This window comes from Panulirus ornatus, chromosome 9 (assembly GCF_036320965.1).
Source record: "Panulirus ornatus isolate Po-2019 chromosome 9, ASM3632096v1, whole genome shotgun sequence".
Taxonomy (NCBI): domain Eukaryota; kingdom Metazoa; phylum Arthropoda; class Malacostraca; order Decapoda; family Palinuridae; genus Panulirus; species Panulirus ornatus.
The window spans coordinates 21511003-21538725 of NC_092232.1; the positions used below are offsets into that span (position 1 = coordinate 21511003).

A 27723-nucleotide genomic window follows, 5' to 3' on the forward strand; every position below is an offset into this window, starting at 1 on the left:
GCCTTGCCAGCCTTCATCTTTCACAAAGCTTTCACTACCTCTTCTCTGTTCACCAAACCCTTCTCCCTGACCCTCTCACTTCACACACCACCCTGACCAAAACCCTATATATCTGCCACTCTATCTAAAACATTACAATGCTTGTTCAGTTTGATTGTGGATGGGTTGATGAGGGAAGTAAATGTGAGGGGAGAGTATGCAGTGTGTTGGGGATGATATAGCACTGGTAATAGATAAGATGAGAAATTTGCAAAAGTTAATGACTGAGTTAGGAAGAGTATGTGAAAGGAGAAAGTTGAGAGTGAATGTAAATAAAAGCAAGGTTTATAGGTTTCGCAGGATGGTTAGTTGGAAAGTGAGTTTGAATAGAGAAAAATTGGAGGAATTGAAGTGTTTTAGTTTCATGGAAGTGGACCTGACAGTAAATGGAACTATGGAAGCAGAAGTGTCATAGGATGGGAGAGGGGTTGAAGGTTCTGGGGGGGTGCTGAAGAATATGTGAAAAGAGAGAACATTATCTGGGAGGGGAAAAATGAGTATGTTTGAAGGAATAGTAGTCCCAACAATATTATATGGTTGCAAGGCATGGGCTATTGAAAAGGCTGTGCATAGGAGAGTGGATGTGTTGGATATATAATATTTGAGGTCAATGTGTGGTGGGAGGTATTTGATCGAGTTGTAATGAAAGGGTAGGAGGGAGGTGTGGTAATAGAAAGACTATGGTTGAGAGAGCAGAAGAGGGTGTGCTGAAATGGTTCAGACATATGGAGAGAATGAAAGGAGAGGTTTACAGAGTATATATTTGTCAGAAGTGGAGGGAATAAGAAGAACGGGGAGACCAAAGTGGAGATGGAAGAATGGAATGAAAAAGATTTTGAGTGATTGGGACCTGAACATGCAGGAGGGTGAAAGGTATGCACAGGGTAGAGTGAAATGGAATGATATGGTATAATGGCATTGACATGCTCTCAGTAGACTGATCTGGGGCATGTAAAGCATCTGGGGTAAACAATGGAAAGTTCTGTGGGTCCTGGTTGTGGATAGGGAGCTGTGTTTTTGGTCCAATACACATGACAGATAGAGAATGGATGTGAGCGGATGTGGCCTTTCTTCTTCTGTTCCTGGTGCTACATTGCTAGCATTGGAAACAGCACTCAAGCATGAAAAAAAATCACAGAAAATACCCATGCATTTTAATTTTTTATGAACTTAGAAAAAAATTTTCAATAAAAACTTTCAGGTGACTCACTTCAGTATGATTTTTTCAGTATTAGTTCTTCAGTATCCCTTGTTTTCTATTAATCCATAGATAATTCAGTTGAACTTTTGGTTGGATTTGTAGCATTTATGGTAAGTGCTGGTATTATTTTATGTAGAAAATACAAAATGCATCCTTGCAGAAATACGTAAATTATTTATGTTAATATGCATTTTATAAATGCTGTCAGTTCTGCAAGAGGTTTATTATTTATTTTAGTTGTGTAACTGGAGATTGACATACATGATATCTTCTTTTACAGTGTGTGTTCTGCATTACAAGGTGCAACAATCTCAGGGCTTAAGGTGGTCAAGTTACTACCGTGGAAGCAGGCCATACGGGCCATTTTGAGGAAGGAAAATGACCAGAGTCAATACATTGTAGATGTCCTCCCACAAATTAAGGGTAGATAGGCTCTTATTTTATTAAATAGTCGATGTTATTGCCAGTGAATATCATAAGAAATGAGCACATTGTGTTGTCAATTGGTTAATTGATATTTTCATTGTGTGTAAGGTGCCTGAGGCTTGGCAGAACACATGTATAGTGCCATAGTATAAATGCAAGGGGAACAAAGGTGAGTGCTCGAATTATTGAGGTATAAGTTTGTTGGTATACCTGGTAAGTTGTATGGAAAAGTGGTGATTGAGAGGATGGTGGCATGCCCAGAGCATCAGACTGGGGAAGGACGATGTGGTTCTGGATTACAGTGCGTGGATTACATGTTTGCTTTGAAGAATGTGTGTGACAAATATATAAACAGATGGATTTATGAGTGACATTTATGAATCTTTATCCCTGGGGATAGGGGATGAAGAATACTTCCCACGTATTCCCTGCATGTCGTAGAAGGCGACTAAAAGGGGAGGGAGCAGGAGGCTGGAAATCCTCCCCTCTCGTTTTCTTTTTTTTTTCTTTTTTTAATTTTCCAAAAGAAGGAACAGAGGGGGGCCAGGTGAGGATATTCCACAAAGGCCCAGTCCTCTGTTCTTAACGCTACCTCGCTAATGCGGGAAATGGCGGATAGTTTAAAAGAAAAAAAAAGAAAGAATTTATGAATCTGGAGAAAGTACATGAAAGGCATGATAGAAATGCTCTGAAATGATTTGAGCATGTGGAGGGGATGAGTAAGGAAGGGATGACTAAGAGGGTATATATATGTCAGAAGTGGAAGGAAACAGGGGAATCCCAAGGAGATGACAGTGTCAGATTGAAAGTAATGTATTCAAATGTTGATGGGTAAATAGTTAGTTGTAAAGAACTGGAATTCAAGGAATGAATAAGAGAAAGTGCTGCTGATATTATTAGAGTTGAGGAAACTAAACTTACTGAAGAAATAATCTCTCACTTGTTCTGCCTAGATGGGTATGTGATAACAAGAAAGGAAAGAGAATGTAAAGGAGGGGGAGGATTAGCTTTCATAATAAAAGAGAGTCTGAAGTTTCAAGAAATAATGGAGGATGGCCTATTCAAAATATATAATGGGAATAGTAACTATGGAAAAGAATAGCATTATGGTGTTATTAGTATATAATCCCTCCAAAATTGCAACTAATTGGAACAAATATACAAAGATAACATTGATGTAAACCATGGAAAGCTGTGTAGGTATTATATTTGCGTGTGTGGACGTGTATGTATATACATGTGTATGAGGGTGGGTTGGACCATTTCTTTCGTCTGTTTCCTTGCGCTGCCTCGCGGGCGCGGGAGGCAGCGAGAAAGTATAAAAAAAAAAAAAAAAAAAAAAATATATATATATTATATATATATATATATATATATATATATATATATATATATATATATATATATATATATATATATATATAATATACATGCCTTCAACCTCTCAATCAATACCCTCCCATATGATTTACCAGGAATACTCAACAAACTTATACCTCTGTAATTTGAGCACTCACTCTTATCCCCTTTGCCTTTGTACAATGGCACTATGCACGCATTCCGCCAATCCTCAGGCACCTCACCATGAGTCATACATACATTAAATAACCTTACCAACCAGTCAACAATACAGTCACCCCCTTTTTTAATAAATTCCACTGCAATACCATCCAAACCTGCTGCCTTGCCGGCTTTCATCTTCCGCAAAGCTTTTACTACCTCTTCTCTGTTTACCAAATCATTTTCCCTAACCCTCTCACTTTGCACACCACCTCGACCAAAACACCCTATATCTGCCAGGTGTTTGCTTTGAAGAATGTATGTGAGAAATACTTAGAAAAGCAAATGGATTTGTATGTAGCATTTAAGGATCTGGAGAAGGCATATGATAGAGTTGATAGAGATGCTCTGTGGAAGGTATTAAGAATATATGGTGTGGGAGGCAAGTTGTTAGAAGCAGTGAAAAGTTTTTATCGAGGAGGTAAGGCATGTATACGTGTAGGAAGAGAGGAAATTGATTGGTTCTCAGTGAATGTAGGTTTGCGGCAGGGGTGTGTGATGTCTCCATGGTTGTTTAATTTGTTTATGGATGGGGTTGTTAGGGAGGTGAATGCAAGAGTTTTGGAAAGAGGGGCAAGTATGAAGTCTGTTGGGGATGAGAGAGCTTGGGAAGTGAGTCAGTTGTTGTTCACTGGTGGCTGATTCATGTGAGAAACTGCAGAAGCTGGTGACTGAGTTTGGTAAAGTGTGTGAAAGAAGAAAGTTAAGAGTAAATGTGAATAAGAGCAAGGTTATTAGGTACAGTTGGGTTGAGGGTCAAGTCAATTGGGAGGTGAGTTTGAATGGAGAAAAACTGGAGGAAGTAAAGTGTTTTAGATATCTGGGAGTGGATCTGGCAGTGGATGGAACCATGGAAGCGGAAGTGGATCATAGGATGGGGGAGGGGGCGAAAATTCTGGGAGCCTTGAAGAATGTGTGGAAGTCGAGAACATTATCTCGGAAAGCAAAAATGGGTATGTTTGAAGGAATAGTGGTTCCAACAATGTTGTATGGTTGCGAGGCGTGGGCTATGGATAGAGTGGTGCGCAGGAGGATGGATGTGCTGGAAATGAGATGTTTGAGGACAATGTGTGGTGTGAGGTGGTTTGATCGAGTAAGTAACGTAAGGGTAAGAGAGATGTGTGGAAATAAAAAGAGCGTGGTTGAGAGAGCAGAAGAGGGTGTTTTGAAATGGTTTGGGCACATGGAGAGAATGAGTGAGGAAAGATTGACCAAGAGGATATATGTGTCGGAGGTGGAGGGAACGAGGAGAAGAGGGAGACCAAATTGGAGGTGGAAAGATGGAGTGAAAAAGATTTTGTGTGATCAGGGCCTGAACATGCAGGAGGGTGAAAGGAGGGCAAGGAATAGAGTGAATTGGAGCGATGTGGTATACCGGGGTTGACGTGCTGTCAGTGGATTGAATCAAGGCATGTGAAGCGTCTGGGGTAAACCATGGAAAGCTGTGTAGGTATGTATATTTGCGTGTGTGGACGTATGTATATACATGTGTATGGGGGTGGGTTGGGCCATTTCTTTCGTCTGTTTCCTTGCGCTACCTTGCAAACGCGGGAGACAGCGACAAAGCAAAAAAAGAAAAAAAAAATATATATGTATATTATCCCTGGGGATAGGGGAGAAAGAATACTTCCCTCGTATTTCCTGCGTGTCGTAGAAGGCGACTAAAAGGGGAGGGAGCGGGGGCTGGAAATCCTCCCCTCTCGCTTTTTTTTTTAATTTTCCAAAAGATGGAACAGAGAAGGGGGCCCGGTGAGGATATGCCCTCAAAGGCCCAGTCCTCTGTTCTTAACGCTACCTCGCTAACGCGGGAAATGGCGAATAGTTTGAAAGAAAAGAAAACATTGATGTATTTAGGGAAGCTGTGATGGCTTGTGCAGAAGATGCTTGTGGCATGAGAAGCATGAGAGGTGGGCAGATTAGAAAGGGTAGTGAGTGGTGGGATGAAAGAGTAAGATTATTAGTGAAAGAGAAGAGAGAGGCAATTGGACGATTTTTGCAGGGAAATAATGCAAATGAGTGGGAGATGTATAAAAGAAAGAGGCAGGAGGTCAAGAGAAAGGTGCAAGAGATGAAAATGAGGGCAAATGAGAGTTGGGATGAGAGAGTATCATTGAATTTTAGGGAGAATAAAAAGATGTTTTGGAAGGAGGTAAATAAAGTGCGTAAGACAAGGGAACAAATGGGAACATCAGTGAAGGGGGCTAATGGGGAGGTGATAACAAGTAGTGGTGATGTGAGAAGGAGATGGAGTGAGTATTTTGAAGGTTTGTTGAATGTGTTTGATGATAGAGTGGCAGATATAGGGTGTTTTGGTTGAGGTGGTGTGCAAAGTGAGAGGGTTAGGGAGAATGATTTGGTAAACAGAGAAGAGGTAGTAAAAGCTTTGCGGAAGATGAAAGCCAGCAAGGCAGCAGGTTTGGATGGTATTGTAGTGGAATTTATCAAAAAAGGGGGTGACTGTGTTGTTGACTGGTTGGTAAGGTTATTTGATGTATGTATGATTCATGGTGAGGTGCCTGAAGATTGGGGGAATGCTTGCATAGTGCCATTGTACAAAGGCAAAGGGGATAAAGGTGAGTGCTCAAATTACAGAGGTATAAGTTTGTTGAGTATTCCTGGGAAATTATATGGGAGGGTATTGATTGAGAGGGTGAAGGCATGTACAGAGCATGAGATTGGGGAAGAGCAGTGTGGTTTCAGAAGTGGTAGAGGATGTGTGGATCAGGTGTTTTTGCTTTGAAGAATGTATGTGAGAAATACCTAGAAAAGCAAATGGATTTGTATGTAGCATTTATGGATCTGCAGAAGGCATATGATAGAGTTGATAGAGATGCTCTGTGGAAGGTGTTAAGAATATATGGTGTGGGAGGCAAGTTGTTAGAAGCAGTGAAAAGTTTTTATCGAGGATGTAAGGCATGTGTACGAGTAGGAAGAGAGGAAAGTGATTGGTTCTCAGAGAATGTCGGTTTGCAGCAGGGTTGCATGATGTTTCCATGGTTGTTTAATTTGTTTATGGATGGGGTTGTTAGGGAGGTGAATGCAAGAGTTTTGGAGAGAGTGGCAAGTATGCAATCTGTTGTGGATGAGAGAGCTTGGGAAGTGTGTCAGTTGTTGTTCGCTGATGATACAGCACTGGTGGCTGATTCGGGTGAGAAATTGCAGAAGCTGGTGACTGAGTTTGGTAAAGTGTGTGAAAGAAGAAAGCTGAGAGTAAATGTGAATAAGAGCAAGGTTATTAGGTACAGTAGGGTTGAGGGTCAAGTCAATTGGGAGGTAAGTTTGAATGGAGAAAAACTGGAGGAAGTGAAGTGTTTTAGACATCTGGGAGTGGATTTGGCAGTGGATGGAACCATGGAAGCAGAAGGGAGTCATAGGGTGGGGGAGGGGGTGAAAGGTCTGGGAGCGTTGAAAAATGTGTGGAAGGCAAGAACGTTATCTCAGGAAAGCAGAAATGGGTATGTTTGAAGGAATAGTGGTTCCAACATTGTGATATGGTCGCGAGGCATGGGCTATAGATAGAGCTGTGCGGAGGAGGGTGGATGTGTTGGAAATGAGATGTTTGAGGACAACATGTGGTGTGAGGTGGTTTGATTGAGTAAGTAATGAAAGGGTAAGAGAGATGTGTGGTAATAAAAAGAGTGTGGTTGAGAGAGCAGAAGAGGGTGTTTTGAAATGGTTTGGTCACATGGCGAGAATGAGTGAGGAAAGATTGACAAAGAGGATATATATGTGTCAGAGGTGGGGGGAACGAGGAAAAGTGGGAGACCAAATTGGAGGTGGAAAGATGGAGTGAAAAAGATTTTGAATGATCGGGGCCTGAACATGCAGGAGGGTGAAAGGCGTGCAAGGAATAAGAGTGAATTGGAACGATGTGGTATACCGGAGTCGACGTGCTGTCAGTGGATTGAACCAGGGCATGTAAAGCGTCTGGGGTAAACCATGGAAAGTTTTGTGGGGCCTGGATGTGGAAAGTGAGCTGTGGTTTTGGTGCATTATACATGACAGCTAGAGACTGAGTGTGAACGAATATGGCCTTTGTTGTCTTTTCTTAGTGCTCCCTTGTGCACATGCTTGGGAAGGGGGTTGTCGTTTCATGCATGTCAGGTTGGCATTGGGAATGAATAAAGGCAGACATTATGAATTATGCACATGTGTATATATGTATATGCCTGTGTATATATGTATGTATACGTTGAGATATATAGGTATGTATATGTGCATGTGTGGACGTGTATGTATATACATGTGTATGGGGGTGGGTTGGACCATTCTGTCATCTGTTTCCTTGCACTTCCTCACTAACATGGGAGACAGCAACAAAGTATAATAAATGAAATAAATAAATGATACATTGAAGTAACAGTCAGGGTGAAAAAGTGAAATATTCACTTCTTAGAGATGGTAAAGTACTGATAATGGGAGATTTCAATTATAAAGATATAGACAGGAAATTTGGATTCTTGTGGTGATAGGTATTCATGGGCTCTCAAGTTTTTAGGGCACAGGAAGATTTCGTGTACCAGCATGTCTTGGAGTATACTAGGATGAGAGGGGCTAATACACCATCATTATTAGATCTTATCTTCATTCATACTAGCATGGATATTGAGAATGATATATACAATATATATCTATTTGGACGAAGTGATCAAGTTTGAATATATGGTAAAAGAGGACATTATAAGAGCAGAGGTGAGAGAGGAAATAAAGAGGAGATATCATAATGGAAACTACACAAACCTCAACAATTTCTGTTGTAACATAGATTAGGAAAGAGAATTCAGTAGCCAGAAACCTAAGCACTGTGTTGAGAGGTTCTTTGAAATTTTCAGTGAAGGAGTAGCAGTATGGGTGCATCAAACTTCAAATACAGAGGGAATGGTAAGAAAGAGAAAGGAATGGTTTCTAAAAGCATGTCATAACAAAGGAGCTTCAAGATGTACATTGGCAAAGATATAGATGACATTCCAGCCAGCTAGCATTTGCTAGGTATGGAAGAGCATGGAACGGGTATAGCAGAGTAAGAAAAGAGAAACAAAGAAATTTAAAAGAATATTGTGGACAAGGCAGCTGGAAATCCAGAACTATATCATGAAGTAATCGATGGCCACTTATCACTTAATAAGCACGAAATTTGGCCAAGGGTTTCAGAGGGAAATATTGTAGAGGATGATTGGAGGATATGAGAGGTACTGAATAGCAAGTCCTAAAGGTGTTTCACTTTGGAAGACACTGTAGCCCCATCACCTGTGAGATGGAATGGGGAGAAAATTTAGGAAATCATTGAGATTCTTGAAAAGATATTAATGATACTAAAGGGACATGATCCATACAAGGTTCATGAACCTGATAAAATTTCATATATAATAAAACGGTGTGTGGATAAGCTTGATAGACCACTTGAATAACTGTTCAAGATGTCACTGGGGCACTTGAATAACTGTTCAAGATGTCACTGGGAAGAGGCATAGTGCCAGGGGATTGGGAAAGGGCAAATGTCATACCTATATATAAGAAAGTGGACCAGGAACAAGCATTGAAGGGGGAAGTTAACCAACATTGCAGCATAGAGCAGAGGGGTCAAATTTGGAAGTTATCCTAGGATAGTTTACAAGTCGGACCACTTTCAACTTTGTCAGGTAAAGATGCAGAGTAAGAACCATCCCTAATGTGAGAGCAGTACTCCATACAATGATGAATCAGTCTCTTGTATGAATGAACAACTGTTCAGGAGAAGTTTTGATATCTAAACAGGACACCCAGTTTCTTAGATTCAGAGCTAGCTGTTCCTATAATGTGGGGTTTCCAAGGAGTGGATGTTACAGTAATACCAAGTATTTTCATTGAGGCAAGAGGTGGAATTACAGTACTGTCAAAGAAGAGATGAGAGTTGTGAACTTTCGATAGAGAGGTGGGCAGAAACTAATCCTTGGAGGCGTTAGATATAACAAGATTTTGTGCACCCCACTGAGATATCAAGTCTGAGTTTATTGAGGAAGCTGTGTCATGACAAGATGCACACCAAGTGAGAGAAGAGGGAGCAGAATTGAAGGATGGGGATGAATGCAGTGTTGAGTCATCAGTGTATGAGTGCATTGGATTATTTGTGGAGGAGAGGAAATTGTTGAAAAAAGTAGAAAAAGTGTAGAGAATAGGACAGAACCTTAAGGGACACCACTATTGATGGAGAAAAGGAAGGAGGCTGATCCATCAACAACCATAGATATAGATTGGTTCAAAAGTAAGCTAGATATGAAGGAGCAAAGTGAGAGAGGGAAGCCAAAAGGGCAGCTACACATGACTCCCCAAAATCTCTCAGTGGATCACGCCATACGGAAGCCATACTGGTGATCAGAGAGAAGACTGAATTTCGAGGTGTTTAAGGATATGGGAGTTGAGGAGGGATTCAGAAACTTTGGAATTAGTAGATGTCAAAGCAATAGGATGATATTTTGAGGGGTCAAAGCAGTCACCCTTCTTAGGGATGGGATGTATCAATTCATGTTTCCAAGGAGAAGGAAAAGTTTTGGTTTTTAAACAGAAATGGAACAGACAAGCAAGTACAAGTGCAAGTTCAGAGGCCACCCTTTCAGGACCATAAGCCTTGCTTGTGTGAAAGAAGCGCTTTTTTGACAGTCCGAAAAGAGATTACGGGAAGAGGCATAGGATTAGTAAGAGGAGCATCAGGGGGTGAAGGAATGTTGGAGTCATCCAAGGTGGAGTTAGAGGAGAAAGAAACGGAAACCAGAGAGAGCTGCTTTGTTTCTGGGAGAGACAGCAATAGTATCATCAGAACGGAAAAGTGAAGGAAAGGTAGAGTGACAGAAGTTGTTAGAGATGCCTTCGCTAAAGACCAAAAAGAACTATCAATGGATATCAAGGAGACGCTATCGCACTTCCTTTGAATAAAGGAACACTTCGCCTCACAGATAACATGCTTGCAGCGATTACAGGCAGTGATAAAAGCTGAAAGGGAGCCAGAGGAAGGAGATTTTTCCAAGCCTGATCTGATCCTTTGCCTGAATGGCCTTAGAACAGCTAGGGTTGAATGATGAATTGGAGGAAGAGGGGATCGATGCTTCCATTCCTGCAAGAATAACCTCTACTATGCATTTGGCAGACAGAACCATCATCATATAAAAGACAGTAATTTACCTTGAGAAAGTCATAAAAGAAGCTATGTAATTCATCATATTCAGGGGGATACTGGAGGGGGAGGTGCTGTTAGAATAGATACATTTATGAGAGTGTAATCAGACGAATCAATTGAGGGTGAGATTGTGTATTTACAGTGGGATGAACTACAGGTGAAAAACAATCCAGAATATTTGAAGAGTGGTCACATTGGTCAGGAATATGGTTAGGATAGGAGATAATTTTCTCTAAATCTTTGAGAATGGAGAACATGAGGGCTTCAATCCCTTCACCATCCATATGGGAGGAATTCAATCATTCCCTATGGTGAACGTTGAAATCTACCAGTTAGAATATTTTGGCATGTGGGTGAGATGATGTCACAGTCTCATGGCAGGAGTTAGATAGTCATTCTGTTTCATTAGATCTTTTCAGAGAATTGTATTCAATAAAAAAGCATTTTTACTTGTTATTTACCCCTTATAGATTGCTTTAAGGGTCCATGATCTACCTATTGTTTCTGAAACTTTAACTAGGAGGTTCTTTGTTCCATTCTCTTCCACAGATTACCATTTGTCATAGTTTATAAGATGACACTTAAATAAGTTGTAGATAGTGTTTAGTTTGGTTTGGCTGGGGTGGTTTTTAATTTGAATTTGCCCAATTCAGAATTCATTTACTTAGGAATGGTATATCCAGTGTATAGGCAGCTTTGCTTTTAGATATTAGACTCTGGCTGAATAGGGAAGACCACCATAGCATGTCTTTTTAGTTAGTATGTGTTAAAGTACAAAAATAAAGCCTTTGTCACAAAAAGTTTTTCTTTAGATGATTATTTCCAGATATTTTATTATGTATGATTGTTCATTATAGTCATACCACAGGTGATAAGTGGAAAGTAGTGGATGGACTGGTGTCATTTGGAAGCCTGGAACCTGAACTGCAGAAAATAATCAGCAACTTGGAAGCATCTGGGAATTCAGCATTCCACTTTGCACTTTTTGGCCCTGCTGGCACATCTCCACTTTCATTTACCACCAGTTTTGCATTACTAGAAAGGGATATCATCCTGAAAGATAATGGTAAGTTATATATGTTTTAAGGAGAGTTTATTTTTTCATAAAATGATACATATTTTCTTATTACTTCGTAGAAAGTAATAATTCAGTTGAATTTATTGGGAGATTGAATTTATTTAGGTTTTTTAAGGTGCCTGAGAAATTTATTATTCCTTGTACAAGTCACATGGTCATGCCGTATTTATTGTCCTCAGTTGCATTGATACTTTAACTTTATCTGTGACTACAGATGAAAGTAATTTGATATCAAGTAAATATAGGTTGGAGTTTAAACTTGCAGAATGATTATTACTGTATGGTTCCATAGATACTGTAGAACAATAATTTCATCATTACATTTACTGGTTGAGTTTATTTATTAATGTCGTAGGTGGTGATATCTCCTCTACATTGCTATTAGTGTTTAGGGAAGGATACTTTCGTTACTTTGAGAACAGGTATAGATGAAACTACTATAACAGTTTATTTAACAAATTTTATATAATTGGTATCATGGAGTGTTTACCACCTAACATAATCTTTTTTGTATTGATACAGGTACACGTAATGTAATGATGTTAGCAAAGGTAATCATAGCTGGTCAACAGTGGAAGAATAGATTTGGTATTAAATCTGCACACCTGAAGCGAGTGGCCATTGGAAATATTTCCACCCTCACCCATCTCTCACCCTGTAAGTTTCACAACATAGGGTAATAGTTTTGGTAATACTACTTTATTTACTTTTGCCTGTTAAGGAATTTATAGGTTATTTGATATTCACCCTTGATTACAGACTGTTAAAACAGATATTAGAACAAATGTTCACATAAAAATTCATATGCAATCACCCATAGCCAGATACCCTGTGGTTATAGTACTGCTGTAACACAGCTTCATGCATGCTTCTTGTAGATTACACTTAGAGGTACTAAACCTTTGCATTCACTCTCCTTTGTGTACAAGAGTAGTCACAGTTTCACAGAAGTATGAAATGATTCAAGATATTTCACAGTGATGGTGGCACAAAGAGCCATATTTTTGACAGTGATAGAGATGTCCAGAGAGGTGTTACCAGTGCTCTTTTCATGGATTTGACGAGGGTTAGTGATGGCTGTGTAGTGAACCAGCTCTTCAGTGGTTGTCAAGTTTTACTCTTTGGACCCAGGTTGCTGTCTTTTCTTTCTGCCTCACCCACACATGGACTTCTGGCATTCTGTCAACAAATGTGCAATCTCTCTTTGTCATATATAACACTTAACTGACACAGCCCATTCTGTATGATTATATTTTCCTGTGGTGAGTGCTCTGTGCTAGCCCCGCTCTTTATCAAAGTGGTAGAAGCAATAGGTAGATGTAGTAGGTTGGAACATTATACATGAGCATAGATAGATTTAGTAGGTGGGAACATTAGACAGGAGCATTAGGTAAATGTAGTTAGTAAGAACATTAGGTTGGAGCATCAGGTAAAAGTAGCTGGTTGGAATGTTGAGCAAGAGCATGATGTAGGAGCCTTTGAAAACACTGGGCTTGGGTTGCCTTCTGTCATTGGCCCGATAAGAGTGAGGCCTTAAAGGTCAAGAAGCAGCACTAGAGTTCACCAGTTATGGAGACTCTTTTGCAGTAGCTATCCCATTGATGGAGTTCCTGAAGGAAACTGGTATCAGAGATACAGGAAGAGATGAAAAATGGTGAATAAAAAATTTTGTGACAAAATTATTGAATCAGTCTTCCCAAAGTGTATCACCATCAGTGTTGAGCAAGAAGCTTGCCAGACTTTGTTGTATTGTGTTACGGGAGGACAGATGTTGTTTCAGCGAGTTTATGAAGCCAGTAAAGCACTCAACCTTGACATATGCTCTTTTTTACAGTGAAACATAGAATATGGCTAGCAATACTGCAGATCCTTGAATTAATGGATAAACTTTAAAAAATGGAAATTAGCAAAGGATTCAAGGATAATGATGTAATAGAACAAAGTTTCAGATGGTTCAAATGGTAATATTTACTCAGTTGTTTCAGAATGATAGGATGGATGTTGGCTATAAACCCTTTGGTGCTAGGGTGTCAGTTAATGCTTTACATAGCAGGGTACTATTGATGTCACTCTGCACTCATGATTTTGCATCTCTAAGTTCAGTTCCACAAGCTGTACCCAAAGGATGACACAATGGAGCTGCCCTGAGGTCTCAATAACTAGCTAGTGACCTGGTGAGAAGAGGCATTCCTTCTCTTAGGACTTGCAGTGTCTGTAGTGCTGTTGTTATTCTCCTGCTGTTCCCCTGCCACCTGTACTTAACACTGGTCAGTCCAGTATAATGTATTTTTCATATAATGTATTTTTCTTAAAACAGGAATTCTTAACTCATATTTGATAATTTGTTGTGCTCTTTATCCTGTAAATGACTCTTTTGTATAATTATGATTGACCAGTTGGGTTAAAAAAAAAAAAGTCCAGACAAGGAGTGCTTCTCTTAATTCATTAAGACTTTTTTCATAATTAAGATTGGTCAGGTGGGTAGTTTTTCCTGAACTGGGAATGTCTTGGTCTTAATTCAAAGAAAGATAATGGGGAGTGGCTTACTCTTAATTCAAAAGAAGGTAATGGTTTTTGTATCCTGGGAGGTCAGAAAAATAGGTATCAAAAGAGTTAAAAGCAGGATATTAGTTGTTTAAACATAGTCTTGAAAGTAAAGAAGACAGGAAGACTGTTCTTGCTATTTTCAAAGACTCTCTGTTATTTTGGGCATAGTCCTAAGCACTGCAAACAATTGAAACGCTAACATACATACTTTTATGCAACTTTTTATTGTAGCGGTGTTCTAGTATATGTGGTTTGATGTGATTGTTTCATTACAGCTGTCATGATGTAACATGAGCCATGTGAAGATGGAGGATGATCTTCCATTTAACCTTTTAACATCCACAAAAAAATTTTCCTACCCTAAAAATTCAGGAATTTCAAGATTTTTTATATTTTCCTTCTCAAAGCATTGAAGAATATATTAATAGAATGCAAAAGGCAATATAGGATTTACTTTACCCAACTACATAATTGCAAGAATAAGTATGATATAATCGTCCAGCACATTTTGCTACACAACCATGCTCAACATCACCATATACATGTTTGCCACAGTGGAAACTACTTTTTTAGCTGGTTTTTATGACTCAGTGTGAAATTTGTTGCCATTTTTTACTTGCACTGAGTTTTTGTATTATGATTCATAGAAAACTACTTTGTTCATAGAAATGAATGTGATAGTGTTGATAAATATTATGTGATGGCATCTTCTGAGGAGATTCATAAGAATATGTGCATTAACCTAGCAGCCAGTTGGCAAGGGATTTTTTCATCATACTTTTCAATTATCCCTAAGGTAAGGGTCAGAGAATAGTACCTTTGTATTCCATGCATGTCGTAGAAGGCGACTAAAGGGGGCGGGAGTGGGGGCTAGAAACCTTCTTCTTGTACTTTTAGTTTCTAGAAGAAACAGAAAAGGAACCAAGCATAGAGTACTCATCCTCCTCAAAGGTTTAGACTGGGGTGTTTTAATGTGTGTGGATGTAACCAAGATGAGATGTTTCAGGAAAGAAACCTGGATGTTCTGGCTCTAAGTGAAACAAAGCTCAAGGGTAAAGGGGAAGAATAGATTGGAAATGTCTTATTAGTAAGGTCTGTGTTTGGTGAGAGGACAGAAGCTAAGGAAGGAGTAGCACTGCTGAAGCAGGAAATGTGGGAGTGTGTGACAGTGTAAGGAGGTAGATTCCAGATTGATGTGGCCATGAAAAAGATCATGAGGGTCAAGTATTTTGGGAGCAGCTGAGTGAGTGCATCAGCAGTTTTGGTCACGAGACCAATTATTAGTGATGGGTAATTTAAATGCAAAGATAAGTTACATGGTAGTTGAGGGTGTAACTGATGTGCATTGATTATTCAGTGTTATAAATGAAAATGGTGAAAAGCTTGTGGAGATGTGTTCTTAAAATTGACTGGTGATTGGGAATACTTATTTAAAAAGAGGGATAGACACAAGTATACTATGTGAGTAGAAGAGATGGTCATTGGGCATTAGTAGATTACATATTGATTGATAGACATGTAAAAGAGAGACTTTTAGATGTAACTGTGCTGAGATGGGCAGCTGGTGGGATGTCTGATCACAATCTTGTGGAGGCGGGGGTGAAGATTTGTAGAGGTTTCCAGAAAGAGCTGAGAGTAGGTGTTCTTGCAAAGGAAATTCTGTGAAGTAAAGTTGCATGTGAAAGAGGAAAGAGTAGTGTTTGGGCAGCACATATAGGGAAGGAGTGCATATGATTAGATGTATAAGAGAAAGCAGCAGGAGGTCAAGGGGAAGGTGCAGGGGTTTGAAAAAAAAAAAAAGGCAAATGAGAGTTTAGATGAAAGAGCATCATTAAGCTGTAAGGAGAATAAAAAGATGTTTTGGAAGGAGATAAATAATGTGAAAAGTGAGAGAACAAATAGGAATGTCAGTGCAGGAGGTAAAAGAGGAAGCGATAACATGTAGTGATGAAGTGAGTATTTTGAATGATTTTAAATGTGTTTGATGACAGAGTGGTAGATGTAAATGTCTTTGATGACAGAGTGGCAGATGTAGTGTTTTGTTGGTGTGGTGTGCGAAGTGAGAGAGAGTCACAGAGAGTGGTTTGGTGAAGAGAGAAGAGGAGGTGAAAACCTTGCTAGAGATGAAATGTGGTAAGGTGGCAGGAGTGGATGGCATTGCAGTTGAATTTATTAAGAAAGGGAGTGACTGTGTTGTTGATTGGTTGGTAAGGATATTCAACATATGTATGGATCGTGGTGAAATGCCTTTGGATTGGCGGAATGCTTATTTAGTGCCATTGTATGAAGGTAAAGGTGAGTGTTCAAACTATAGAGGTATAAGTTTCTTGAGTGAACCTGGTAGATTGTATGGGAGGCTATTGATTAAGAGGATGAAGGCATGTACAGAGCATCTGATTAGGGAGGAGCAGTAAGATTTCAGAAGTAGCAGAGGATGTGTGGATCAGGTGTTTGCTTTGAAGAATATGTGTGAGAAATACTTAGAAGACAGATGGATTTGTATGTGATAGAGGGTAAGAAAGTAAACTCAAGATTGATATCGGTAAAACTGAAAGTGGATGGAGAGAGATAGGCGATTATTGGTGCCTATGCACCTGGTCATGAGAAGAAAGCTCATGAGAGGCAAATGTTTTGGGAGCAGCTGAGTGAGTGTGTTTCAGAAGTGGTAGAGGATGTGTGGTTCAGGTGTTTGCTCTGAAGAATGTATGTGAGAAATACTTAGAAAAACAAATGGATTTGTATGTAGCATTTATGGATCTGCAGAAGGCATATGATAGAGTTGATAGAGATGCTCTGTGGAAGTTATTAAGAGTATATGGTGTTATAGGTAAGTTACTAGAAGCAATGAAAAGTTTTTATCGAGAATATAAGGCATGTGTACGAGTAGGAAGAGAGGAAAGTGCTTCAATCCCGGTGATTGTCAGTTTGTTCCAGGGGTGTATGATGTCTCCATGGTTGTTTGATTTGCTTATGGATAGTGTTGTTAGGGAAGTGAATACAGAGTTTTGGAAAGAGGGACAAGTATGCAGTCTGTTGTGGATGAGAGGGCTTGGGAAGTGAGTCAGTTGTTGTTCACTGATGATACAGCACTGGTGGCTGATTCAGGTGAGAAACTGCAGAAGATGATGACTGAGTTTGGTAAAGTGTGTGAAAGAAGAAAGCTGAGAGTAATTGTGAGTAAGAGCAAGTGCAAGGATATTAGGTTCAGTAGAGCTTAGGGACAAGTTGATTGGGAGGTAAGTTTGAATGGAGAAAAACTGGAGGAAGTGGTGTTTTAGATATCTGGAAGTGGACTTAGCAGATGGAACCATGAAAGTGAAAGTGAGTCACAGGTTGGGGGAGGGGGCGAAGGTTCTGGGAGCGTTGAAGAATGTGTGGAAGGCAAGAACGTTATCTTGAAGAGCAAAATTGGGTATGTTTTGAAGGAATAGTGGTTCCCACAATGTTATATGATTGCGAGGCATGGGCTATAGATAGGGTTGTGTGGAGGAGGATGGATGTGTTGGAAATGAAATGTTTGAGGACAATATGTGGTGTGAGGTGGTTTGATCGAGTAAGTAATGAAAGGGTAAGAGAGATGTATGGTAAAAGAGTGGGTTGAGAGAGCAGAAGAGGGTGTATTGAAACACATGGAGAGAATGAGTGAGGAAAGATTGACAAAAAGGATATATGTGTCAGAGGTGGAGGGAACGAGGAGAAGTGGGAGACCAAATTGGAGGTAGAGGGGTGGAGAAAAAGATTTTGAGCTGTTGGGGCCTGAACATACAGGAGGGTGAAAGGCGTGCAAGGAATAGAATGAATTGGAGCGATGTGGTATACCAGGGTCGATGTGTTGTCAGTGATTTGAACGAGGGCATGCGAAGCATCTGGGGTTAACCATGGAAAGCTTCGTGGGGCCTGGATGTGGAAAGGGAGCTTTGGTTTCGGTGCATACACATGACAGCTAGAGACTGAGTGTGAATGAATGTGGCCTTTGTTGTCTTTTCCTAGCACTGCCTTGCACGCATGCGGGGGGAGGGGGTTGTCATTTCATGTGTGGCGGGGTGGCGACGGGAATGAATAAAGGCGGCAAGTATGAATTATGTACGTGTGTATATATGTATATGTCTGTGTATGTATATATATGTATACATTGAAATGTATAGGTATGTATATGTACGTGTGTGGCCGTGTATGTATATACATGTGTATTTGGGTGGGTTGGGCCATTCTTTCATCTGTTTCCTTGCGCTACATTGCTAACGCAGGAGACAGTGACAAAGTATAATAAAAAGAAAATAGGTAGTATATATATATATGTATATGGTGAAATGTATAGGTATTTATGTGGGCATTTATGCATATACATGTGTATGTGGGTGGGTTGGGCCATCCTTTCGTCTGTTTCCTTGCACTACCTCGCTATCATGGGAGACAGTGACTAAGTATAATAAATGTAATAAAGTAAAATATATGTGTGTGTGTGTATGTGAGTATATGTAGTTCCTGGAGTTGCCTTGCCAAAGCAGAGGGTAGCGATTCTGTTTCCTGTGGGGTAGGATTGCGCCGGGAATGGATGAAGGCAAGCAAATATGAATATGTGCATGTGTATATATTTATATGTCTGTATATATGTATATATATATGTTTTTTTTTTTTTTTGTCTCCCGCGTTTGCGAGGTAGCGCAAGGAAACAGACGAAAGAAATGGCCCAACCCACCCCCATACACATGTATATACATACATCCACACACGCAAAATATACATACCTACACAGCTTTCCATGGTTTACCCCAGACGCTTCACATGCCCTGATTCAATCCACTGACAGCACATCAACCCCAGTATACCACATCATTCCAATTCACTCTATTCCTTGCCCTCCTTTCACCCTCCTGCATGTTCAGGCCCCGATCACACAAAATCTTTTTCACTCCATCTTTCCACCTCCAATTTGGTCTCCCACTTCTCCTCGTTCCCTCCACCTCCAACACATATATCCTCTTGGTCAATCTTTCCTCACTCATTCTCTCCATGTGCCCAAACCATTTCAAAACACCCTCTTCTGCTCTCTCAACCATGCTCTTTTTATTTCCACACATCTCTCTTACCCTTACGTTACTTACTCGATCAAACCACCTCACACCACACATTGTCCTCAAACATCTCATTTCCAGCACATCCATCTTCCTGCGCACAACTCTATCCATAGCCCACGCCTCGCAACCATATAACATTGTTGGAACCACTATTCCTTCAAACATACCCATTTTTGCTTTCCGAGATAATGTTCTCAACTTCCACACATTCTTCAAGGCTCCCAGAATTTTCGCCCCCTCCCCCACCCTGTGATCCACTTCTGTTTCCATGGTTCCATCCGCTGCCAGATCCACTCCCAGATATCTAAAACACTTTATGTGTATATGTATATATATATGTGTGTGTGTATGGGCATTTATGTATATATATGTGTATATGAGTGGATGGGCCATTCTCCATCTGTTTCCTGGCGCTGCCTCACTTGACACAGGAAACAGCGATTAAGTATAATAAAATATTATTTTTTTCCTTACAAATTCATCATTTCCTACATTAATGAGGTAGCGTTAAGAACAGAGGACTGAGCCTAAGAGGGAAAATCCTCACTTGGCCCCCTTTTTTGTTCCTTCTTTTGGAAAAGTAAAAAACTGGAGGGAAGGTTTTCCAACTCCCTGGCGAGGTGGCGACAGGAATGGATGAAGGCAGCAAGTATGAATATGCACTTGTGTATATGTCTGTATGTATACATTTGAAATGTACATGTATGTGTATGTTCGTGTGTAGGCGTTTATATATATATATGTGTATATGGTTGGGTTGGGCCATTCCTCATCTGTTTCCTTGCATTACCTCGCCTCGCTAACGCGGGAGATGGCGGTTAAGTATGATGAATAAATAAAATATAAATGTAATTGTTATTATTATTATTATTATTCTTTCTTTCATACTATTCGCCATTTCCCGCCTCAGCGAGGTAGCGATTATTATTATTATTATTGTTAATATTATTATTATTATTATTATTAATGGGAACTTCAGTGAAGGGCGTAAATGGGGAGGTGATAACAAGTAGTGGTGATGTGAGAAGGAGATGGAATGAGTATTTTGAAGGTTTGTTGAATGTGTCTGATGACAGAGTGGCAGATATAGGGTGTTTTGGTCGAGGTGGTGTGCAAAGTGAGAGGGTTAGGGAAAATGATTTGGTAAACAGAGAAGAGGTAGTAAAAGCTTTGCGGAAGATGAAAGCCGGCAAGGCAGCAGGTTTGGATGGTATTGCAGTGGAATTTATAAAAAAAGGGGGTGACTGTATTGTTGACTGGTTGGTAAGGTTATTTAATGTATGTATGACTCATGGTGAGGTGCCTGAGGATTGGCGGAATGCGTGCATAGTGCCATTGTACAAAGGCAAAGGGGATAAGAGTGAGTGCTCAAATTACAGAGGTATAAGTTTGTTGAGTATTCCTGGTAAATTATATGGGAGGGTATTGATTGAGAGGGTGAAGGCATGTACAGAGCATCAGATTGGGGAAGAGCAGTGTGGTTTCAGAAGTGGTAGAGGATGTGTGGATCAGGTGTTTGCTTTGAAGAATGTATGTGAGAAATACTTAGAAAAGCAAATGGATTTGTATGTAGCATTTATGGATCTGGAGAAGGCATATGATAGAGTTGATAGAGATGCTCTGTGGAAGGTATTAAGAATATATGGTGTGGGAGGCAAGTTGTTAGAAGCAGTGAAAAGTTTTTATCGAGGATGTAAGGCATGTGTACGTGTAGGAAGAGAGGAAAGTGATTGGTTCTCAGTGAATGTAGGTTTGCGGCAGGGGTGTGTGATGTCTCCATGGTTGTTTAATTTGTTTATGGATGGGGTTGTTAGGGAGGTAAATGCAAGAGTCTTGGAAAGAGGGGCAAGTATGAAGTCTGTTGGGGATGAGAGAGCTTGGGAAGTGAGTCAGTTGTTGTTCGCTGATGATACAGCGCTGGTGGCGGATTCATGTGAGAAACTGCAGAAGCTGGTGACGGAGTTTGGTAAAGTGTGTGGAAGAAGAAAGTTAAGAGTAAATGTGAATAAGAGCAAGGTTATTAGGTACAGTAGGGTTGAGGGTCAAGTCAATTGGGAGGTGAGTTTGAATGGAGAAAAACTGGAGGAAGTGAAGTGTTTTAGATATCTGGGAGTGGATCTGTCAGCGGATGGAACCATGGAAGCGGAAGTGGATCATAGGGTGGGGGAGGGGGCAAAAATTTTGGGAGCCTTGAAAAATGTGTGGAAGTCGAGAACATTATCCCGGAAAGCAAAAATGGGTATGTTTGAAGGAATAGTGGTTCCAACAATGTTGTATGGTTGCGAGGCGTGGGCTATGGATAGAGTTGTGCGCAGGAGGATGGATGTGCTGGAAATGAGATGTTTGAGGACAATGTGTGGTGTGAGGTGGTTTGATCGAGTAAGTAACGTAAGGGTAAGAGAGATGTGTGGAAATAAAAAGAGCGTGGTTGAGAGAGCAGAAGAGGGTGTTTTGAAGTGGTTTGGGCACATGGAGAGAATGAGTGAGGAAAGATTGACCAAGAGGATATATGTGTCGGAGGTGGAGGGAACGAGGAGAAGAGGGAGACCAAATTGGAGGTGGAAAGATGGAGTGAAAAGGATTTTGTGTGATCGGGGCCTGAACATGCAGGAGGATGAAAGGAGGGCAAGGAATAGAGTGAATTGGAGCGATGTGGTATACAGGGGTTGACGTGCTGTCAGTGGATTGAATCAAGGCATGTGAAGCGTCCGGGGTAAACCATGGAAAGCTGTGTAGGTATGTATATTTGCGTGTGTGGACGTACGTATGTACATGTGTATGGGGGGGGTTGGGCCATTTCTTTCGTCTGTTTCCTTGCGCTACCTCGCAAACGCGGGAGACAGCGACGAGGTATAAAAAAAAAAAAAAAAAAAAAATTATTATTATTATTATTATTATTATTATTATTATTATTATTGCATCTAGGGAAATGAGAGAAAGAATGCTGTACTACTAACGTATCTCCTTTGTGTTGTAGACTTTAAATAGGGTAGGAGCTGGGGAAGGGCTAAGAATCCTCTTCTTTTGTGTTAACGTTTTAAAAAGAGGAACAGAAGGAGCCAACATGATTTTTATTTTCTAAAAGGCTTGGTGATGTGTAAGTTGCACTCTGTTGCTGAGACAAGAAAAGGTAAGCAGGTATGGAAAAAACTGAAAACATTATACTGTATGATCAAATACATAAGCTTGTATTCTTCTGTTATATTGTTTAGTGCATTTCAAATAATGAATTTTGATTTTTTTTTATTTTGATTTGTTTTTAGGGAAGGGAATGCTGGAGCTCTTCCGGATGGTTGTGTCACAGTTACAAGCTGGTTACCTTGATGGCTTCCCAGACCTACACTGTGACCTCTTTTGGCATAAGAATGAAGAGGAATGTCAGCATTTGGCAAAGGTTATTGTGAATGTGATCTTGACCCTTGACCCAAATTTCCTTGCAAATTATCTGTAACAGAACATTATTTAGGATAGTTTGTAAATATCCATAATGCTTAGTTTTGTTCTGATATTTTATCAAGTATTTTTTTATTCGGAGCTTTTGTTTGTGGTGAAAGGCTAAGTCTGTGGTCATGATTTTGTAAAGACAGCAATAAATAGGTAGATGCCACATATTGACATGCTTTCATAAATATACATGATGTAACTCAATTAAGTTGTAATTAAATATTTTGTTGTATCAGTTATTGTGAAATGCAATTGTAAGCCTGTAATTTGTTTGATCCATCGTTATTTTCACTTTTGATTGTTGTTTAAATGAGTTAGGTAAATAGTCACAGCCTCACGAAAACAGTTTCATCTAGTTATTAATTGGAGTCAACCCATCATCTGTAAAATTATTGAGAAAAGGAACATGCTTTTTGTTCATGTTTTGTACTAGCATGAAAGATTTGAATACATTCATCATTAACTTCATCTTGCCTGCTAGTCTAAGTAAATGTGAAATTTAACACAATAGCAGTCACAAACTCATTATTCTCCCCAAGACTGGCAGCCACTGGATTATTGTAACAGGCTACCATTTCTTTAGCAAGGTTAACCTGCTTGTATAATCATGTTAGAGTTCTCTCTATTCTTTCTTTATATCTGTTGCCTGTTACCACCTAGAACTCCTCCATGGGGGTAGCCATGGCAATAGAGTATTCATATCTAGTGAATTCCAGTGCCCTTTTTTAGCCTCTGGTGCCTCATCCGTAACTGGCTACTGGCAGAGGGTAACTCAAGTACAGTGTTTGCAGATGCTCCTACCTAATGTTCCTACTAACTACTACTACCTAATGTTTCTACCTACTACTCTTACTTAATGTTTCTACTGAATGCTAAAATGTTAGTGTTTGACCTTGATATTTGTAAGGGAAATCTTGCCAGTTTTGAAAATTATTTCTTTTCCACAAAATAGTCTGAATTGATACCTGGATTTTTTGGAGGAGGGCTATTTAGTTGTCTTTTAACCTACAGCTGTAACTTCATTAATCTTCAGGAATTACCCTCCTGAGTATGAAATTTTTTTTTCCTTATAAAGTGTCTGTGTTATACATAATTGAATAAAATACGCAATGAAATAGTATACCTTCCTCTGTGTTGATGTGAAAGGATGTTGAGTGGACGATGGAATGCCTGGACTAGTGGCATAGATGCCCCTTATCAGTGAAAGTATACAATAATTATGTTTTTTCAAGGCATGATTTCATTCTACATAAAACTAATTGCATTATTCATGAGACAAATAACTCCAAAAGTATGTGGACAGTAATACCCTGGATAGCACTACCCTTTAGAGTGCTCTTTCATTATAGCGCTCTTGCTTGCATCTTGAGTACAAAGTTTTATTAAGAAAATATGAAAATCCATAAAAGAAGTCAAAAGTCACTTGTCTAAATTCTTACATGTTGAGAGCAGCTCTTTATTTACACTTACTTGGCAAAACAGAGTGCCATACTCACAATTGCTCACATCCAATCAGCACCAAGTGCCCTACTCTGCTAGTACTGTACAAATTTTGCTGCACTGACACTCTTCATACATTCTTTCCAACTCACCGTATTTTTATATCATTGTGACTATTTGTTATTCATCTTGTTTGGAAAATGGCCTGCAACTTCTATGCTGTTAGTGTTGAGGTGTTTGGAAGCAGATGAGCATCAGATCAATTTCAGTGATTCCTTCAAATTGGCTACATCAAGAGTTAGAACCATTGTTTAGAATGCAGACAAGAGAAAAGCTTCTGCCATGATGACCATGAAGTTAACAGCAGTGAAGGTGAAAATTCAAGGGGCAATATGTTAGAAAAAATGGAAAGCAGGCTCACCATAGCATTCCTCAGTGACAGCATCACCAAGATAATGGAAATTATGGTCCAGTGTGCTGAGAATGACCCAAACTAGGAGTGCAGCAGCAATGCAATAAGAGGTGTTCTTGACATGATTTCCTGCTTCAGAGAATTTATTACCCTGTGAGAGAAAACTTGAGAAAAGGCAGTCAACCTTGGATGCCTTCTTCAAGAAACAGCCAAAATGTGTGGCTCATCCTGGCTCCTCATCCTTGGAGTAGCCTCTCCTGACCTCCGTCATCTCCCACTGCTTTTGTAATGTGTTGCTGCTTTAATGTATTGTTGGTCAATACCCATGACTACAGTTGATATTGAAATGTTTCATGATTTTATTTTAAGTTTAGATCTCATTGACATGATTTTGTGTGTAGTTGAACTGATGCACAAGTGCACAGTGGTGGGTGTATTTTGATGGGTTAATGTCAGCTATTGAGTAGCATTAGGCAACCATCTATCTATCTATATCTCTGATGCCTGTTGCCTTCAGGAATTCCCATCACGGGGTGGCCACTGCAAAAGAGTCTCCACTCATCCCTGTCCTTACATCCCTCCCTCATATACACCATTCCATGCATTCTTCCTCTCTTTCTCTTCCTCCACCCTATTTGCCCATGTCACAGGTAGTCTTCCACTCACACCAACCCCTTTAATTGTATTATCACCACTCTCCGTGTAAACTCCTAGTCTTGCATTCTTTCCATGTGCCCAAACTCCCTCAAACTATCATGTTTCACCCATTCTACCACTCTACAACTCATTCCCTTTGCATTCCTTGCCATTCCACATGTCATACAACCTTTCATTTCTTTCTTTATTCCATTTAGTCACACCACTTGCTCTCCTCTATGGCTCATTTCACAGCCAGGATTCTTGACCTCTGTGCCTCATTCCACATCCATATTTTGGCTGCATAGGTCGGGGTTGGGAGCACTATACGTACAGTCCCTTAATCCTCTCTTTGCTGCCATACTTACACCTCTACCCTTCATTATTCTATTAAGGGATTCAATGACTTCTACCCTGTACTGCTTTCTCCCATATCTCTAATTCCATATAACCTCACTTACCCAAAACAGCTCCCAGATACTTAAATTCCCTCACTTCTTCCAGTCTTTTCCCCCCATATCCATATCACAATTTAGTGCACTGTCTTCTTTCACTCCATATGATTTTACAAAATCTAAACTTTTGCTCCATTTCCTTTCGAACTCCATTACTGTTACTTGCATTTACTGTCAATCTACTCCGCTTACACACATCGTAAAACACACTAACAACCTTCTGCAGCTACTCTTCACTCTACGCAAACACACAGTATCATCTGCACACAGGCTTGCCATAAGTCACCATATCTTGTCACCACACTCTATCTCTGCTCATCTTTTCCCTAGTTTTGCTTTCATCTCTCTCTCTCTCTCTCTCTCTCTCTCTCTCTCTCTCTCTCTCTCTCTCTCTCTCTCTATATATATATATATATATATATATATATATATATATATATATATATATTTTAATTTTCCAAAAGAAGGAACAGAGAAGGGGCCAGGTGAAGATATTCCCTCGAAGGCCCAGTCCTCTGTTCTTAACGCTACCTCGCTAATGTTACGAACGTGTGCGCATGCCCACATGTTCGTGTATATAACGTGTGTGTGTGTCCATGTGTATGGTGATGTAATCCTGTTTTGGAGCCAGATGGTCATTTGTCCTTGAGTTGTCAATCGGCTGCGGAATATTTCACTACCGTACGGGACATGTCATCGCTGCATGTTTAAACAAGAGGGAGGGTGATCTACACAGATTGTGCGACGGTTCCTCCAACCAATCAGAATTGCTCTTAGTCCCATAGCCAATCAAGGGTAGCGTTATAGCTATCAGGGCGGACGCTTGTCTTTACTGTAATAAATACCCATGAACACCCGCGGAGATTTGATTCCTCTCTCTTTAGCCCAGCGAGGTAAGTGGTCCCCCCTGAGTAAGCCCGTTACCCGAGTACTGTGCTGTAAGCCTGTCAGCCCGTTACCCGAGTACTGTGCTGTAAGCCCGTTATAATTATCAAAGTGTAATGTTATCGAAGAACTGTCACAAAGGAAAGATCTGGCTCGAAATCTTATCCTGAATATTAACTCATGTACAAATGTTAACTCATGTTCAATGTTAAACTCATGTTCATTGTTAACGTAAATGATTCGTGCCTGATTTATGTGCCTATCTTTGTACACTAGGATTCCTTCACTATAAGTAGGTTTTATATAATGCTGCTGTTTAAATCAATCCCATAACTTTCAGACAGTGTTATCCTGAGTTGTGCAACTTAACAAATCTAACTTCCTTGCAAAGACGAGGATCAGTATAGTATTTGTAACATATATATATTACTGGCGACCTTGCCCCAACAATTATTGAGTTCGTAACAAAATATATATATATATATATATATATATATATATATATATATATATATATATATATATATATAAATTTTCCAAAAGAAGGAACAGAGAAGGGGGCCAGGTGAAGATGTTCCCTCAAAGGCCCAATCCTCTGTTCTTAACGCTACCTCGCTAATGCGGGAAATGGTGAATACTATGAAATATATATATATATATATATATATATATATATATATATATATATATATAAATTTATTTTATTTTATTCTATTTATTCTGCTTTGTTGCTGTCTCCCACGTTAGCGAGGTAGCGCAAGGAAACACGAAAGAATGGACCAACCCACCCACATACACATGTATTTACATACATATCCACTCACGCAAATATACATACCTATACATCTCAACGTATACATATATATATATATATATATATATACACAGACATATACAGATATACACATGTACATAATTCATACTGTCTGCCTATATTCATTCCCATCGCCACCCCGCCACACATGAAATAACAACCCCCTCCCCCCTCATGTGCGCGAAGTAGCGCTAGGAAAAGACAACAAAGGCCACTTTCGTTCACACTGTCTCTAGCTGTCATTTTTGCACTTGTGTCCTCTTCTTCCCCTCCTCCATACTCATGCATGTAACAACTGCTACCTCCCCTTCTCCCACATTAATTGGTTTTTCAAAATACTCTTTCCATCTTCCTTTCACTTCTTCCTTTTTATTCAGCAATTTCCCTTCCTTACTCCTCGTATTAACATTTCCACTCTCACATCCACCTCTTTCATTTTTCACCTTCCAGTATAGTTTGTTATTGTCCCAAAACTTTTCACTTAACTTTCTTGCAAAGTCTTCATCTACTGTTTCTATGCATTCCTCTGTCAGTCTCTTAACATTCCACTTACATATT

The 27723-nt window shown here is 39.8% G+C and overlaps 1 protein-coding gene across 6 annotated transcripts in view; it reads left to right on the forward strand.

The window, feature by feature from the left end:
- LOC139750254 (uncharacterized) overlaps nt 1–23643 on the forward strand; it is a 48426-nt gene extending 24783 nt beyond the window's left edge. For all 6 annotated transcript variants that reach the window (XM_071664792.1, XM_071664795.1, XM_071664793.1 and 3 more), the window contains exons 5-8: nt 1521–1663; nt 11245–11442; nt 11977–12111; nt 22343–23643. In XM_071664792.1, the coding sequence (XP_071520893.1) occupies nt 1521–1663; nt 11245–11442; nt 11977–12111; nt 22343–22530 (664 nt within the window). In that variant the 3' untranslated portion in view covers nt 22531–23643. The remainder of the gene's footprint in view (nt 1–1520; nt 1664–11244; nt 11443–11976; nt 12112–22342) is intronic.
- The last annotated feature ends 4080 nt before the right edge of the window (nt 23644–27723 follow it).